This window comes from Chamaea fasciata, unplaced genomic scaffold (assembly GCF_029207755.1).
Source record: "Chamaea fasciata isolate MVZ Bird 193981 ecotype frontalis unplaced genomic scaffold, bChaFas1.0.hap1 SCAF_20, whole genome shotgun sequence".
NCBI lineage: Eukaryota > Metazoa > Chordata > Aves > Passeriformes > Sylviidae > Chamaea > Chamaea fasciata.
In genome coordinates, this window is record NW_027094105.1 from 6,717,079 (window position 1) to 6,734,413 (window position 17,335).

Genomic DNA, 17,335 nt, shown 5'->3' on the forward strand with positions numbered 1-17,335 from the left:
TTCCAAGGGGCAGTTCCTCCAGGTTGCCTTTGAACTTCATGCCCATGAAACCACGGGCGGACAGCAGGCAGCCTTCAGTGGTGTTTTCTGGTCCCTCTCAGGCTGGACAGAGATCCTCATGGGTCTGTCATCATCCCACGCCCTTGTCCTTGCCCTGTGGCTCTGGGGTCACACAAATGTGAGGGAAAAACTTCCAGTACCCCCTCAGAGACATCATCCCTGGCACAGGGGGTTTAAGCTGGGGTGGTTCCAGCAATGAACCCTGCAGTGATGACCCTTGCCTCATGGGAGAGATGCTCCAGTCCCCAATCATCCTTGTTGCCTTCCCCATGGAGCCACTCCAGCAGCTCTGTGTCCCTCTGAGGGGCCCTCACAGAATCACAGGTTAATTGAGGTTGGACGGGACCTCTGGAGATCAATGCAGGGTCACCTGGAGCAGGTGACACAGGAATGTGCCCAGGTGGGTTTGGAGTGTCTCTAGAGTGGGAGACTCCACGCCCTTCCTGGGCACCTGTTCCAGAGCTCTGCCACCCTCAACGGAAAGACGTTCTTCTTCATGTTGAGGGGAAACTCTTTGTCTTTCAGTCTATGGCCATTGCTCCTCATCCTGTCACCGGGCACCACTGAAGAGAGTCTGGCACCATCCTCGGGCACGCAGGGAGATATTTAGATGAATTGCTGAGATCCCCTCTCCGCTTTCCCTTCTCCAGACTAACTCAGCCCAGCTCCCGCAGTGTCTCCTCATCAGAGAGACGCTCCAGCCCCCAAATGCTCCCTGTGGCCTCCTCAGGACCCTCTCCAGCAGCTCCCTGTCCCCCTGAGGGAGCTCCCCCTCAGCGCCGCCCCCGCGCTGCCGGCGGCGCCCTGCAGGTGGCGCTGCGCGGCGGGGCCGGGCCGGCACGGGAGGAGGGGGAGGAGGAGGAGGCAGCGAGTGCCCGGATCGGCCGCAGCCGCCGCCGCCGCCCCGCGCAATCCGCCGCCATCCGCCGCGCCCCGCGCCCATCGCCCCTCCGCACCCGGCTCCGCAGGCACCCCCGGCTCCCCGCCACCACCACAGGTGGGTATCGGGGGCCGGCGGCGGCGGCGGCCGCGGATATTCGGGGCGGTGAGTGGGGCCGGGGGGGAGGAGGAAGGGGAGGGAGAGCGAAGGTGGGACGAGGCAGCGCTAAAATGGAGCCGGAGCCAGCGGCTGCGGCACCCCGCGGCCTCCCGGCTCGGGCGGGTCCCCCGGGCGGGTTGGGGGGGGATACTCGCCCCTGTTTCGCTGTGCTGTTGTCTCCGGCGTTTATTGTGCGAACCGCCCCCCTTTCTCCCTGCGGGGACGGGGCCGCCGTGGGGCCTGGCCGGGCCCATCCCCGGTGGCGCTGGCGGGGCCGCCCGGGCTCGGGGCCCCTTGTCCGGGCTCCGGCCCCCGGGGCCGAGCCGCCCCCGCCCCGCTGCGCTGCCCGGCGGGTACAGCCGGGCTGGGGGCTCCCCGCCGCAAAGGCAGGTTGTTGTTTTTTTTTTTTTCGTCGTCTGGAGTGTGACACAAAGATATTTTTGTCGCGCCGTGTGTGTGTGTCTTAGCAAAACAAGGGGCGGGGGGGGTGGCATCCAGAAGGCTCGGCCGGTTTGTTATTGTGCGGGAGCTACAAAAGGGCCGCGAAGGCCGAAATGCGGCTGGGGCGGGGGGGGGAGCGAGGATGGAGTTTGTGCGCTGGGAGAGCTCGTTTGGTAGGTTTGGAAAGATGTTTTTGGGGCTTTTTTTTTTTTTTTTTTTTTTTTTTTTTAATATTCAAGAAGGAGTTTCTCATTTCTGTGTGGGAGCAGCTGTGCTGCAAGCTGGGGAAACCCTAATGCGGGTCCTGGGACACGTGCTGAGCGTCTTCTCCGGGGGGTGGTTTTAGTGGTTGGTGTTTGTGAATTTGGAGGGTTTTTCCTTTACAAAACCCCCCGCCGATCTCCAGAGTGTAAGGTGCCGTAAGGGGCTTGAACGAGCTGGGAATTGTGGGGTTTGTTGGGAAAGTTGTTTCGTTTCTGTCTTCTGGGTGTGCAAAAGGTGAGGTACACAGTGAGTATCTACTCCTCAGATAGCTGTTCATATATTGATGTCAGTGGTGTTTGGTGTGATAAGGTACAATAAACATAAACGTTTAGGAATTTAGTAGTTTTGTTTCTTTCTAGGAACAGGTACAAAGTGTAAGCACTTTGCGGTGTCTGCCTCATCTCCTAGGGTGGAAGGCATCCCATTCCTTCTAGCACTGAATCCAGTGAAAGTTTCGGTTTTGTTAAGCCTTGTTTTACAGATTCACTTGAGACCTCCACTGGAATGGGCTCTTCCATGATGGATAAATAGCTGGTCCTTGTCTTGGAGAGCCCAGGTTTGGAGAATCAACTCCTGATGAGTAGGTTTCTCAGATGAAAACTGGCCACGATATTACTTTTGTACTTGTCTTTTCTATGTTCAGTGGTCGCTGGAGTAGTGAAACCCCAGTGTTGCAAAAAACTACTGCTCTGAGCCAGAGACTGGGGAGTAAAGTCACCTGGAAGTGGTAGGGAGGCTAAGGCCATATTCTGAAAGTGGAATTTAAAGAGAGGATGGAAAGTGATGTTTTGAGGCTGATTTCTGACTGAAAATATGAAATAGTTACATGCCTTTTCCACTCCCAGTTAAGCATTTTAGACGAGCCTAGGTTTTTTCAGGAGCTCGTCTGTGGTCCAGGAGATCTTTGTGGGCTCATCATGGTTTCTTTTGGGTCTCTGGCTTAAGAAGTTTTTCCTAGTTAGCAGAATATTATTGGGGTTTCAATGAACAACAGCTCTGCCATAATGTTTTTCCTGTTAAAATTTAAAAGTTCAGATAAAAATCGCACTCAAAAAATGGCAGATACTGTTTGGAGTTGCTGCTTTGTTGTTTTTGCAAACCAGTGTGAGTACATCTGCTGTTAGCTGTGTTTTGATTTTGTGCTTAATTTGTTGAGTGCTTTTGAGTACAAATTGTTTCCTTTTTCTTTGTTCATTTATCTGGTGTGCTTTTTGCATGTTTGAGTAAACTATCACACATTTGAGGATGCTTTCAGCAGTCTTCACTGTTAAGAAAACAAATTTTTGCGTGATTTCACAGATAACTTTCTTAAAAAAAAAGAAATTAAGCCACGTGTTTGGTATGGGTTTCCAAATTTGTCATTATATGGTGCCTTGGTGCCTTATTTTTTCTAAATTCGGAGAATTTTTCTTTGGTCTTACAGTGCATTTTTTGGATGTACTCTGAGCTTCTTTTTCTTTTTTTCTCTGTGTGTCCATGAGAGCTTAAAAGGGCAGCTCAGCCAGCTGGCTGAAACTGGAAAAGTGAGTAAATAGTCCATGAAGATGCTGGAAGGGACATGCAGGATTTAAAAGTATTTTTGTTTCAATAAGTGAGTAATATTCCTGAATATTTAGTATTAAAGTTATTTCACTTTATAGTGACGTGTTAATAAAACCTTTGTGTAAAGCCTGACTTCAAAGGCTTAATTTATTTGAGCAACCTCCTGAGGGTGGTGGTGGCATTAGAGGCTGTGTTAGTGTGACCTGAGTGAAAACAGGGACCCTGAGCTGTGCACTGCGCCCTGTGGGATGATCCACTGCACAAATACCTGCCTGTTCAACAGTGCTTCTTGCTCAAGGCCTTTGTAATTGAAGGTATTTAATGGCAAGTCGGGCTAGGTTTAAGTGCTGCTGAAAATAATAGTAAATATTTTGTGTGGGTTGTTTTGGTTTTGGTTTTTTTTTTTTTTTTTTTTTTTTCATTTATGGTGGTAGTCTACAAAGAGATTTTGGTCTAGGGGCATTTCCGCTTAAAATTGTGTATTTTTATGTTGGAGGAATAGAAACAGTATGAGCAGGAGAAACTTAGTGGTACAGGATGGTAACTCTAGGAGAGGGTTTATTCCCAGGGCTGGACCTCTCTGGTTCCCTGTTTCTTTTTACTACATTCCTCATTTATTCTGCAACTTGGCACTGAGCTGTTGTCTCAGTATCAGACCTTGCTCTTAAGCTGATCCTGCCTTGCTAAGTGGGTTTTGTTTTTCGTGTGTCACTGACTCATTCTTTTAATAGGTCGAGAGTTTCACAGCTCCTTATCAGTAATTTCTCATTTGGAGCAGAAGAAATACGAGGGTGGTTCTGTCAGGTATCAGACAGTGAGGTGAGAACACAGAGAACAGGTAAAGGCTGGGGAGCTGCAGCTCTCTCCATCACAGAACAGCCTTTTCTAAGTTCTGAAATTAAGTGACTTCGTTACCAAAGGGAAAACACCATTTAGAGGTGGGTTTTGCACACATCTGGGTTGGTTAAAGAATTTTTCCTTCCCCCACAAGGATAAAATGGGACTGAAGCAGGACGTTGCATTATATACAGCCTTACTGGAACATGGCTTGAGCTCATGTTCTGTTAGTAACTTGTACTAGAATTCAGGATGTTCCGTGCATGCACATGTTCTTCTTGTGTGAAAGTAACAGAGCAGTTGGAGCTTATGGACTGTTTATTTCAGAGCAAAGCTGTTCAGATACTGATCTGTATAGCTGTTAAATCCTCATCTGTGTTTTTTTTTTTTTTAATCTGGAAGCATTTGGACTGTAACTGAAGTGAACTGGAGGCGGCTTTAGTGGCCCTGTAGTGTTCTGTGACATTGGTTGTGAAGCTGCTTGTCCTGCCGTGCTGTGGGGTGGGTGTGTGGGGACAGGTGTTAAAAGGTGTATATGCAGTTCTGCAGGCAGTTATTTAACTTGCAGCCAAAATACAATGTCTGTGTTGTGATTCCAGCATTTAAATTTTGAACAGAGTGTTAGTAGGCTGGAAGGGGTGAACAGGTGAGAAGGGGTGGAAGTGGGACGTGAGCTCCTAGGATTCCCTCTCTAGGGGGCTGCAGGTATTTATTTGTGGGGGACTGATGAAAAGTCATACCTTGGGTGAAAGGGAAGAGATAATGACCAGGTTTGAAATGGCCAACTGAGCCCATTAGGGCTAAAGTGTAAAGAAGTACAGGAAAAAGAACTGGGAAGAAAACAAGGACTTGCTAACAGCCCTCTAGGATCTGGCCAAGAGGCCCACTCAGTTGGACTGTGGTGTCTCACATGTCTCCCAGGCTTCAGTTAGCTGTTGAGAGCATCCTCAATGGCCTTGGGTTTCATGTGTGTAGCACTTAGTAGGAGTAAACTACCGAGTATTTGCGCGGTTAGCACCCTTATTGAAGAGGTTTGGTGGAGGAATCCTTCCCAAGTAGCCATTGAGACGTTTAGCTGGGACTTGTAGTGATGGTGCTCCAAGGAGTGAATAGAGACAGATTTGAAGAGCTTGCACTGGGACTTTGCCTCCCCCAGGCACTTACTGTGTGGGAACATAGTGATTTTTTTGGAAGAGTTCTGCTGCGGGGTGAGTTCTTCAGCTCTTCCTACCTGTATGTGGGCTGGGAGGCTGCACAAAAGCCTCTAGTGATCTTGTTCAGAGTCGGGAGTGGGCTGTGAAGCAGGCAGGGGAGTAGGGACATGTTCAAGAGGTGCTCCTCCTTTGGCTTCAGTAATAACTATGGTTTTATCTTTTATTGAAATAACCAAGCTTCAAGAACCGTCATTCAGAACCAGATTCATGTGATCTTGAGTGTTATTGTGGTGTTAGTGTTCTGCATCTGAGCTGAGTGTTGCCTCTAATGATGCCTGTGATCCTGTTGCAGTGAAAGCAGCGTATGGGGTGGTTCATTTAGGAGGTGTTTGCAGCATTCCCCATCCCAGCATGCTCCTCCCAGAGCTCCTCTGGAGCAGGGCTTCATGCTGCTGCTGGCCCCACAGCGTCAGGCGGGCTGTGTGATTCACAGGGTGATTTTCAGCCCCAGAAGGTGGGAGATGAAGGCTCTATTTCTTGCTCTGCCACTTAGCATAGCTGCAGAGTTCTGCGGTGTCGTTTTCCTATCTGGAAAATAGAAGTGATGACGCTTACACACCTTGTCAGTTATGCACTGCAAATATCTATGTAAATTAAAGCATCTGTGAAATGTTTTCACTTCCTGTCTGGCTCAGCGTTGTCCAGATGTCCTGGGCATAGTCCGAGTTGCTTAGCTCTCCAGAAAACCTAAAGCTTTCTCAAGATGTCTAAAGCTTCTTTTTTCAGAGAATCACAACTCATGTGAGGTGCTTTCTTACCAGTTTGTAACTGTGTCCTTTTCCCATCACATTTCTGGTAACATCCTTGGCGCTCGTTTGTCCTGCAAATGGCTCCCATGAGTAGGCTTCCTGTAAGGAGAATTGCTGTGCCATGCTGCACTGCCCTGGTGCTGTTCACATTGGGGAACCTGGAGGAAGACTTCCTTGGAGGCTTCGGCCTCTGCGGTATTTATGATCTGCAGGCTTGTCTGGACTGCTTGTCATCTCAGTAATGGCTTCAACCAACTGCATCAGTCTTGATGGCTGTGGGAATTGGGAGGAATCTGATAGAGAAAGAGCTATTCAGCTCCTGCCAGGGCAGCTTTGTACCCTGCAGCATGTACCTGCCAGGGGAGCTCTCAGGAGTGCCTTGGGGAGGAACAAGGCCGGAGGAATCTGCTCAGCAGGGGTGTAAAGGAACATCTCCCTTGCTTGTGCCGCGAGGGATTGACATTTGCTGCCTGCTGGTCAATAGCTTTGGGTTTTATTTCTTCATAAAGAAAACCTGTGCGTAATCTGAATGGAGCTGAGACCCTGAAGTCAGGAGACAACTGGAGAGAGTGGAGAGGTGTTACCAAAGTCCAGATTTTGTTGTGAGGCTCATCAGGTGCAGGGTAAACATCCATCTCCATTCCAGTGTGATCCTTCCTGAGACTGCAGAGAAAACAGAGCAGCTTACTCAACAGCTGATGGCATTTGTGTGGAAAGAGCTGTTTCTGTTCCTGAAAAAAGGACTGTTAACCCAAAGGACTGCCAGCTTTGCTCTGATTTCATCTCTTGGAGTTGTGACATCTCTGCTTTTCTCCCTGCTTGTTTGCAATAAAATTTATGTTCACTGCTGAGAGATGGAGTAAGTTGCTGAGCTTGGGAGCTGGTGAAGGATTTGTGAAATGTTTGACACAAAAGCATTCTCCAGTGGCCAGTGGTGGCCTTGGATGGGTAGTGCTTTCCAAGATAAGCTACAGGTGGTGGTTTGGAGCCTTATGTTTGGGTTCTGGCACTGGCAGCCCAGGTGTTTCACCTATGCTGCTTTTGCTGTGTCTCACCTGGTTTTATGGGTATCATGGCTGTGATGACTTCTGAAAGTCTTTGTAGGCAGAAGTATCAGGACTAAGGGGCTTTCACAACCTTTACATGCAGTGCTGTTTATTTTTAGTGGTGGAAGAGTCTTTGCTTTCACCTGTCAGACCTAAGGTGTGGTGCAGTGCCTGAGAACAGTTTGTGCTTGTGTGGGTGTGTTCTGCCCTTGTGGGCTTCTCAGGAGCAGTGGGCAGGATTGGGTGCCCTTTCTGTGCCACTGGGCAGTCTTTTCCACTGGAAGGCAGTGTTCTGGACGTGGCAGGTGCTGCTGCAGTGCGTTTCCTCCTCGTTTGATTCTTCTTTGCAAATTACTTCTTTTTGATGAAGAGCTGCATTTTCTCTGAGGGTCTTGGCACACAGGTTTGGGTGGCTGAAGCAGGCACCTGAGTTCTGGGACTTTTTGGTGTCTACAGTCTTAGTTGAGCAAACACTTCCTCTGGCTTGGACTGATAGTGTCAGTCCTGGGGAACAGGAGATCCCCACCAACTACTCACAGTCTGTTCATTGTTGCTCAGATGCCTAAATGCCCAATTTACCTTACAGTTCAGATGAGTGTTGCCAGGAGCTTTCTGAACAAGTTTTGCCAACAGAGCATTATGCCAGGTATTTCTTTTGTATTTGGGTTTAAATTGCTTGGTCGTGATCAGCCTCCTTGTTTTGGTGTTGGGGGGATGGGATGTTGTATCTGTGTGTTCCCCCTGGACACTGGGATCTCAGAGGATCCTCAGCAGGGCAGAGTGGAAGGCAGAATCTGTGTTGGAGGCTGGGGGTTGTGTGTTTCAACTCTGACCTTTGGTTGTAGGGGAGCCAGAGTGAGAGTACAACTCTTAAGGATTGCACTTGAATATGGATCTTGTTGGGCAGGCAGGTCGTGGAGATCATTTAGTTGCTTCCCTTTCCTCTCCTAAAAGAGAGGTTGGGATCTGGATCTGTTGAGGCCACAGGTGATCCTTGTTGAACTGAGCTGTTTTGTCCTCTCTGGGTTTTATCTCTGATTTGTGTAACAGCAAAGAAATAAGCTCTTTTACTTCAGTTTGTACTGTGCCTTGTCTCCTTTAACACCTTCTGGGCCTGGTAAGGAGTGTAATGTTGGTAGCTGGCGCCTCCAGGTAGTTCCACATGAGACACCTTCCTGCTTCCCTGCAGGTTCTGAAAGCCCTGCAGCACTTCCTCTTGGGTTGGAGATAAGGTTATACCTTCCTGACAAGCTGGCACCAGTGGGTCAGTTCCTTCTCTGTGGCATGGTGGGGCAGATGGGTGAAACTGGCTGTTTCTCTGGTGGGCTTTTGTAAACAGACACTCCTTTCAAGGAAAGAATTAACTGCACACCTTGGATTTTCTGTTGCTTTGAAGAAGAGGGGCAGTTTCATGAGCACAGGGTCTCGTAAGTACTTTCTGTGGGCTGTGGACCAGCCTTCTGACTGGTTTGTTTTTTTTTTTTTTTTTTTTTTTTGCTCTGTGCCATAGTCTTGCATACTCAGGATGAACTATTTCTTTGTCTGCATCCTCAATTACTGGAGGTCAGGGCTCCTTTCCAGGGTGTGGTATTGTCTGTCCAGCCTGCACAGAAAGGACCACAGAACTCATTAATGTTTTTGTGTAAATACAATTGCGCTATTCTCCAGACTCCAGTCTGCTTTATCTGTTTTACTGTAAGTTACAATTCCAGCCTCTCTGGCTGCCTTTGCCTTGCCTGCCTTCCCAGCACTGGAAAAGCTGTTTAGCAGGGAGGTGAAGCCTCTGTATTTTAAGGCCAAACCTGGCATTTCAAAGACCTATTTTCTCTAGAATGTGCAGTGATTCACTGACAGTAGTTGTGATTCCCAGCCTGTTGGTACAGGTACTTTCAGAGGAGGGGGCAGCAGGTGAGCTTGGTGAATGCAGAACTGAGAAAATGAGGACAGAACATCAGACAGGACATGCCCTTTCTGTCCCCCTTCCCTGTTGTCGTGTTTTACCACCGTCTGTAGAGCTCCACAATGTGGAGTTAATGATCGATGCACTGTCCAGAAGACTGCCTCTCCTCTTCACAGTCCTGCTCCATGTTTCAAATCTCAGGAGGCTTGTCTTAAAGTCTGAGGATGGGGCTGGACAGCAGGCAAATCCCCTGGCAGACAACTTCCTGCAGTACTGCTTGGCTAACAGCATACCTCTGCAACAAATCATGGCAGATGTGATCCTGGTCTCCCATTCCCTGAGCCAAGATTCATGGGAGATGGAGAGGAGCTGGAATTGTGCAGGGTTAAAAGAACTGGTAGCACCAAATATGCCTGTTGAGGTAAGCAAGGAGGGTCCCTCTTGTGAATCAGGAGTTCCGTGATGAGGTGTGTTATCTCTTCTCTGCACTGCAGACTCCTGACTTGCTTCTCCCTGTCTGGCAGGATTTGGTGCAGTTTTCTGGCACTACATTTGGTGTTACATCCAGATCTTGGCAGGGCCTTTTCCAGGTGGACCAGCAAATCTTGGCATCTCCCGCGGGAAGCAATGCAGTAGAATGACAGTGAGAGGTTTTTTTTTGGTTTTTTTTTTTTTTTTTTTTTTTTTTTTTTTTTTTTTTTGTGTCTTAGACTCTTGCTACAGCCTCTGCCTGCTGCACAGCTCGTCTGCATTGATCCCATTGACTTTGTACTTGGATGCTGATATTCTCTGTTGCTCCCTGTCTTACTAAGCAATCTCTGCTGGGAACTGAGTGCTTATTTGGTCTCTTCCTTGCTAGGCTCATGATCCCTGCATGGCCCAAACAGGGCTTCTGCAGGATCTAAGTGCATCTGACAGCAAGTCCCAGGCAGGTGATGACAGTGTCTCACCAGTGGTGTCTTTCATCGCTGAGGCAGGTGGTGAGTGTTTCACAAATAGGTGGTTCTTGGTGGGACATGTTCCAGAAGTAGTGGTATCCCTTTGTTGACAGATAAATGTTCAGCTGTGGAAGTGCAAGTAGAATTGACCTGTGTGTGTATTTAAAGAAGAGCATTGTTAATCTCCTGTAAAACTATACTGTGTTTTTTAAGAGGTTTCACGTTGCCAGTAACGTTAGGAACCACATTGTATTTCAGTTTAACGAAACTCCAGACAGTTTTGTCTTCTGAAACTCACTCACTCAACCTGTGAGTTTCTGAGCAATTTGTATAAAATTACATGTCAGAAATTTTCCTGCCTGTGGAGAAAAACCTTTTCCACGTTGATCTCCATCCTTTTGTTTTGTGTTGGTGACTGCTGCTGTGAAGCGAGCAAGGAGTGAAGATCTGCGGTAATCAGGACTGTGCTCAGTGTACAGCTCAGTGGTGTGTGAGTAGCTGAAATGATTCCTTCTAGTATGTGTGTTACCTTTCATAAATCTGTTTGCCCTGCTCAGCTAAGGCTGGCTGACTTCCAGATACTCAAGCTCCATTGAAGTCTTGTGAATAAAACACCAGCAGCTCAGCCTCCTGCATACATAGATTTGCAGAGAGTTTTGTGGACAATCCTGTTTGTCAAGAGTCCCTCCATTCAGCTGTGTTTTCAGCTCAGGGGTTTCCTGTTGTTACCAGTGCTAGTAACTCAAGGTTTTCACATGGTTTTTTTTGCAGGACAGGCTCAGTAGATTCCTGCTGTAGTTCCAAGACTTGCGTGCTTATAAGTCTAACGTTTTAAAGACATTAAAATATCACTGTAGCTTTCTGGATTAGAATTTACCCCCCTTTAAAGGCAGCTAGACAGGGTCAATACCCAAAAAATGGATCCAGGGTAGTACTATGTGGACATGAGCGTGCCTGGGCAGTGGAGCTCTTTGCCCAAGTGCTTTTGGTGCAGTTATTTGTATTCTGGGATCTCCAGTGGAACTGGTCATACTGCAGTATTTTGTGATTGCTCAGACACTCAGTGTTTTGCTGTCTGGTGCTGTCCCTGGATATAATAAAGTAGGAGACATTGCAAGTCCTGAGAATGAGAAGAGCTACTCTCCATGGGGAAACTAATAGCAAACCTTCTCCCACAGACCTCTGTAAACCCACAGAGAAGCCTTGCAGAAGTGCTGGTGATTGATTTTTTATGATTTCTCTGTAACAGGGGATATTGCATTCTTCAGGGTCAGCTGTCGGGCATAGGAGCCCTGAGCACAGGTCAGAGGCTCTGCCGAGGCTGTCAGTTTTCACTTGTCAGCATCAGCATGTGCCTTCTAGTTCCAGCTCTGCTAATAATGAGCATACAGGCTGGCAGTTCAGTTCTAAATGAACTACGATTTTTATCAGAAATGGCTTTGCTCTTCAAGACTAGAAGACTTTGTGATCCCTACCTGGAGTCCCTGCTTAGCTGTGTGATGGGGAGATAGCGCAGTGTTGTGCCAGCCTTGGGAGGCTCTGTGGCCTCTTTGAAGTGCTGTGGGTGAGCTGGGTGCTGAGTGATCTCCCTGGCTACACCCTTGGAGTAGTTGGGATCTGCGGCTGGCAGGAGGTACAGGCAGCAAGGTCCTACCAGTCCAACAGCTCTGACCCAGCTCAGTGCTGCTGCAGCCTCTTTGCACAGTGACTATAGAAATTGCTTCACCTCCTCATGGTCTCATTTTCCCCTTTGGAGCACACGCATTACACACAAACAAAGCTGTGTTTCACGTCTTCAGAGCATTGAAGGAGTTGAGAGTAAATTTCATTTATCCAGACAGCAGTTTTGTCTGTCCCAGAAAGTTTGACAAGGGGCTTTATCCCAACATGTCCCCAGTTCCTCTGCTCTGAAGTGGTTGTTTATTCTTCCTGGACCCTTTTAATGATAGAAGATGTAATCAAGAGGCAGCTGAGACCCAGTTACATAACTGTTGTCAGGGTTTCTCTTTGGCAGCATTGCCCTGTGTGCTGTTTGCACACTGACTTTCAGGAACTCGGGGCTTTTCTGTTAACCAGATAACTCCTGAACCTGATCTGGGTAGGTGGTTTGTTATTGTTGGGTTATTTTTAAACACCTTCTAATTTTGTCTGGTTTGAGCTTTCTAAACTTCAAAGTAGATTTTACTGCTTTTATTGTGAGGTTGGTACAGGGCTGACATGGTGTGGATAGGCCCTGAGCCAGGCTCCCTCTGCAAGGGGCAATATACCTGTAAAAGCAGGTGGCTGTGCTCTTGCCAGCACAGCACCCTTTGCTCTTTGTTCTGCTCTGGGGCTCCCCACAACTCTGCTCCTTCAAAAAGCTCATTGTTCTCAGTCCAGCTTGTGCTTTTCCTGCCAAGTTTATGGTAATCAGTGTGTTTTCTCCCTCTTTTATGTCTGTCCTACTAATAAAATACAGTGCAAATGGGTAAGTGAGGGAGGAGCTGTTGTTTTCTTTGGCACATGGTGGCCCTCTGAGCAAAGATGAACCAGACTGGAGCCAAAGATTTGTGTGCTACTCTGCAGGAAGAGGTGCCTCAAGACTGCCAGCCAGCCCTGTTCCTTCCGTAAAGTCTTCATGCTGCAGCCCTGTGTGGTGGTCCAGCAGAAATGCTGTGAGGGGCTTTTTGGGAAGCCCAGTGGTTTTCCTGAGCATCCCATGGATGCTGTTGTTGAGTGACAGAAAACCCTTTTCTTACTCTCTTCCTGCCCACCTAGTACAGAGTCCATGTCTTCTTGCTGCTGACAGACGTGGTTGAAATCCTGCAGTGCAAGAACAAATGCTGTGTAGTGCCAGGCTTATTGGTCAGACACCGGCTCCCAGCAGCAGCCTTTAGATGGGCTTTACTGGGCCAGTTGCTGTTGGCACTGCATTCCCAGTCTGGCTCTATCCAGCATGGTCACAGTCTGTGCTTTAATTTGGACATAATGTGTGATGGACTAATCCTCTTACCTGCAAATCGTGTTTGATAAGGCATTGCTGATGGGAGTTGTAGCCTTTGGTCAGATACAGTTTCTTTCAGAAAGAGTGATTACTGTCTCTGTTGGAAAGAGGCTTTCAGCTGGGTGAGTTTCAGAAAGTGTGAGGTGTGGGAAGATCCAAGATATGCGTATATGTGTGTGTGTATATATATACACACACACACATGTATGTAGTGTTTTGTTACTCCCAACATGGAGTTGGAACCCTAGAACGGGACCTAGCAGATGGTAAAATGAAACTGCCAGCAGTTTTGGGCTTGAAGTAGAGGCTTTACTACAAGAAATCTGGAAATCTAAATTATGTGCGAAAAGGTTAGATGGAGCTTCTAGATTTGAGAAAATTTAGAACAGAATGATGCTTGAAAAAAATGAAAGATAGGTCCATTGAAAGTAAGCAAAGTGTCTTTTCTGACATAAAAGTTGATGTACAGTGTGAGCATTGTATGTTTCAACTTTATCCCAGGCTCCAAGAGCCAAAAAGTCAAAGTGAGGAGACTGCCTGCATGATGGGTGTTACTCACAGCATGTTGTGCCAGCAAAGATCAGATTGAAAAAATTAACAAACCACATCCGTTACGGAAAGTGTATTTCAAGCTAAATTATGTTCAAGATGCCAGCGACAGAGGAATGTCATTTCTTGATAATGTGTTTGGAGAATTCATAGTAGGACAGCTGAACTCTCAGGCTCAAGAATCTGAATCTGGTACAGTTGAGCAAGTTTTTCAGAATCCTTAACTCTGTTTCATGGCCAGCTGATGGGAAAAGGGGATTTGGAGAAATAGTTCTGTTGACTTCCAGTGATGCTGTCAAAGAATTAATTGCTGGTATAACTCTGACCAGGGTGGAACCATAATCTAAACATTGCAAACCTAGTGCTTCAGGGGAAATGCAATGATAAATTGCAGTGTGGTATAAGATACAAAGATAGAGTGCTTTTCTGCCACTTATGTTTTGGAATCCTTGTGTTTAGCTGTTCGCTGTCAGCCTTACTCTTTTAAAGCAAGGACTTTGTTGAACCCCCCCTCTCTTGTGTTCTCATACATAAAGAATCTCACTTCTTTCAGCAGTGGAGTGGCAGGAAAAAAAGATGCCGTGAGAAGTGTGTTTCTGCAGTTCTTTCCCTTTGTGAACCTTAAAGCCTAAAAGCTTCTTGTGACTAAAGAGGAGGGAGTTAAAACTTGTAACTTGGTGTGTGTGCTCCCTGAGTATGTTCAGTTCTTGCTATTGTGTGTGTGTGTTCTGTGTTTCGCTTGTCTGTGTCTGACAAATCCATTTGATGGGGTTTTTCTGGTTCTCTTCCATTAAAAGGCAGATCAGGAGCGGCGCAGAGAAATTTCCTTACTAGATGACATTTCATCGCAATGTCCGATCGTTTGGGGCAAATAACCAAGGGAAAGGATGGGAAAAGCAAGTACTCGACTCTCAGCCTGTTTGATAAGTATAAAGGAAAGTCAATAGAAGCTATCAGAACTACAGGTAAGAAACGCCTCCAGAAAGCTCCACTTGGTGTGTTCCAGCAGTGTTGTTGCAGAGCTCATTCAGGTTGTTGACCCTGTGGGATGCAGCTGGGTTGCAGTGCTGGTGCAGGTGTCAAAGCCCGTGTTTCATTAAGACCTAGAGGAAAATGTCCATGGCTCTTTCTGCTGCTGTTATTATGGAGACATAGAGGAATTATACAGGGCAGCTGGGGGCTCTTGGCTCTTTTGCTTAGTCTGTGTCCTTGCTGCAGAGTGGGCAGGTAGCAAACTTGAGTAGAAACTGTGCCAGGGCAGGGCACCTGAGCTGACTGAAGTGCCTTAAACTGGTCAGACCTTGTGTGAAGTGAGAGTCAAAGACTGAAGGCCACTAGGGAAGAACCTGAGTGGGTTTTGCAGTGGAAACATGAGCAAAAGTAGAGAGTGGGTTCAAAAAATGACCTTGCATCGTCTGGCTCTGAATTTGGTGTGAGAATAGAAAACAAAAAATTAAATACTTCCTTAATAAATGTGGTCTGATGAATAGAGCTGGAAAATTGAGACCTTGGGATTCCAGGGTTAGGTCAGCTGTTTTTGTCTAAGAGGTAGACTTGGGTGACCATTTCCCCAAGCTGTAAAAAGGTGGTACTGCTTCTCCTTGGTGAAATGAAAGAGCTACCTGTGCAAATCCTCCTAAAAGACTCTGTGAGCACTTTGTTAGGAAGAATGATTTTTCTCCCTCCTGCTGCAGGAGCTGTTTGCCAGCTGCTACAAAAGACGGCTGCATCTGTGGTCCTGTGGGAAACAACCTGTGTGTTGACATAGCTGCAGCACTTCTGTTGGGGTTGTACCCAGCCACAGCTTCCTAATTAAGGTTACTTATCTAGCAGGATACAGCCCTCTGACCTGCTGCTGTTCCTTCCTCACAGTTATTCCTAGACATGGCTTACAGAGTCTTGGGAAAGTTGCTGCTGCCCGGCGCATGCCACCTCCTGCAAATTTGCCTAGCTTGAAGTCTGAGAACAAAGGAAACGACCCCAACATCATTATAGTACCCAAGGACGGTACAGGATGGGCAAACAAGCAGGATCAGCCAGACCAAAAGAGGTGGGTAGAGTGAATCCTGCTGAGTTTTGTCAGGCAGACAGCAGTGGTTGTGCACTACTGTGCTTGGTGTCAGACCTTACAGCGATCAGTTCTCTGTTGTCTGTGCCAACGTAGGGCCAATGTATCGGCTTGCTCTTTTAGCAACTGCCATATTGCCAGGAGTTGTTTTCCTGCCTTCCTGCCCCTTTGGTCTCACCTCTGCTGTCTCTGCTTAGTTCCAGTGCGACGGCTGCACAGCTGCAGGAGTCGCTGCCGCAGCAGGGTTTGCAGAAATCTGTCTCCAATTTACAGAAGCCGACACAGTCAATCAGTCAGGAGGTAGGTGCCAGCAGTCTCTGACTGCCACCCTGCTTCCCCTGTCCCCAGGCAGCTTTAGGGCTTTAATTGCCTGTGTTGCCTTGTGCTTAAGAAAAAGCTCCTGTATAATCAGTTATTTTGGAAGTGGCTCCCTTGAGTCCAAGCTGCTGTGCACCACGAACATCGTGCTGCAGTTACAGAAGTAACATACACAGAACCGTATTTCTCAAATACGCAAATCTAGTTGCAGTCCAGGAAAAAGTGGCTGGAATGTGGGATGGCTGGTTGGCACTTCTAAACTATTCTGCTTTGGTTGTAATTCAAACGTACTTGGTGACCACAGATCCAGCTCTTGCTCCCAGCCTGATGAGACTTGATGGGAAGAGATCTGGTCATGTGGGAGAAGCAGCCAGTGTTAGGACCTGAAAAGGCTACTGGCGAGGAAGGTGTCCCAGAGAGTGCAAGGACCTGGCCCCCCTATGTATTGCAGATTTCATACTTCTGATTTAAAAAAGATTCCCAGCCCTTGAGGTTCAGGGAAATCAGGACAGGAGTTATGTTTTAAAGAGGAGAAGTGTGGTTAATGCATGAAAAAGTAGGGTAGCCTTCAAGCTGAGGTGTAGCATGGAACAAATCTGGGAGATTAAGGAGACCATTTGGGAAAATGCAGGAGAACAAAAGGAAAGCTTGATGAGAGTACAAGTTGAGGAAGTAGTTGGTGAAAATGAGCAGAGGAGACATTGGGGCAGGGCAGAGGATTTTTGCTGTAGCACTGTAGTACACTGGAGTGGGGAATAGCTGACTGTAGCCCCAGCTTGAAGCTGTGAAGATCTGTGGTATCTGAGTGATCCGGAGGCCTGAACCATAGCAGGTGCCAGTCAGGAAATGAGAAACAGTCATGAATCTTAACTGATCCATGTTGAAGTTTCTTTTTGCTTTGTTTTGTTTTCAGAGTACAAATTCAGTGCCAGGTGGACCAAAGTCATGGGCACAGCTGAATGGAAAGCCAGCAGGACAAGAAGGTGGTGAGTATAAGCAGAACTGGTATGTGCCTGCTTTTCCCAGACAGGCATGAGATAGGATTCTTCCATTTCTTCCTGCCCCCCCTGTGAGCCTGGTGCAGAATGGGAGTGAGGCCTTCTGAGTCTTGTTTCCAGTCTTTGTGGTCTGTTGACTGGAATGATGCAGCTGAATCAGTTCAGGGCTGCCAGCACAAGACATGGCTTGAACAGAATGTGTCTCACGGCCACATTGAGCCAGAGCAAATCATGCTCTTGAGATGGAGCAGGGAGTTCTGGAAGGGAAAGGTCCTGAAGGAGAAAGGAGACATTTGCCCCCATCATGAGCATCTTTAGTCAGCCCAGAGCAGTGTGTAACAAAGGTGCAGTAAACACTGTGAAATAGAGGAGGGATTGGTTTAGAAGAG

The 17,335-nt window shown here is 47.5% G+C and overlaps 1 protein-coding gene across 6 annotated transcripts in view; it reads left to right on the forward strand.

Moving 5' to 3' along the window:
* The first annotated feature begins 920 nt into the window (after positions 1-920).
* Positions 921-17,335, forward strand: part of PRRC2B (proline rich coiled-coil 2B) — a 47,096-nt gene continuing 30,681 nt past the window's right edge. For 5 of the 6 annotated variants that reach the window (XR_010723536.1, XR_010723537.1, XM_066201418.1 and 2 more), the window contains exons 1-5: positions 921-1,105; positions 14,360-14,527; positions 15,435-15,612; positions 15,828-15,930; positions 16,862-16,934. Coding sequence is in view for 4 of the 6 variants with exons in the window: in XM_066201418.1 (XP_066057515.1) it covers positions 14,413-14,527; positions 15,435-15,612; positions 15,828-15,930; positions 16,862-16,934 (469 nt within the window). In the remaining 2 variants the exon portion in view is untranslated. The remainder of the gene's footprint in view (positions 1,106-14,359; positions 14,528-15,434; positions 15,613-15,827; positions 15,931-16,861; positions 16,935-17,335) is intronic. The other variant, XM_066201419.1, reaches the window with a different exon arrangement.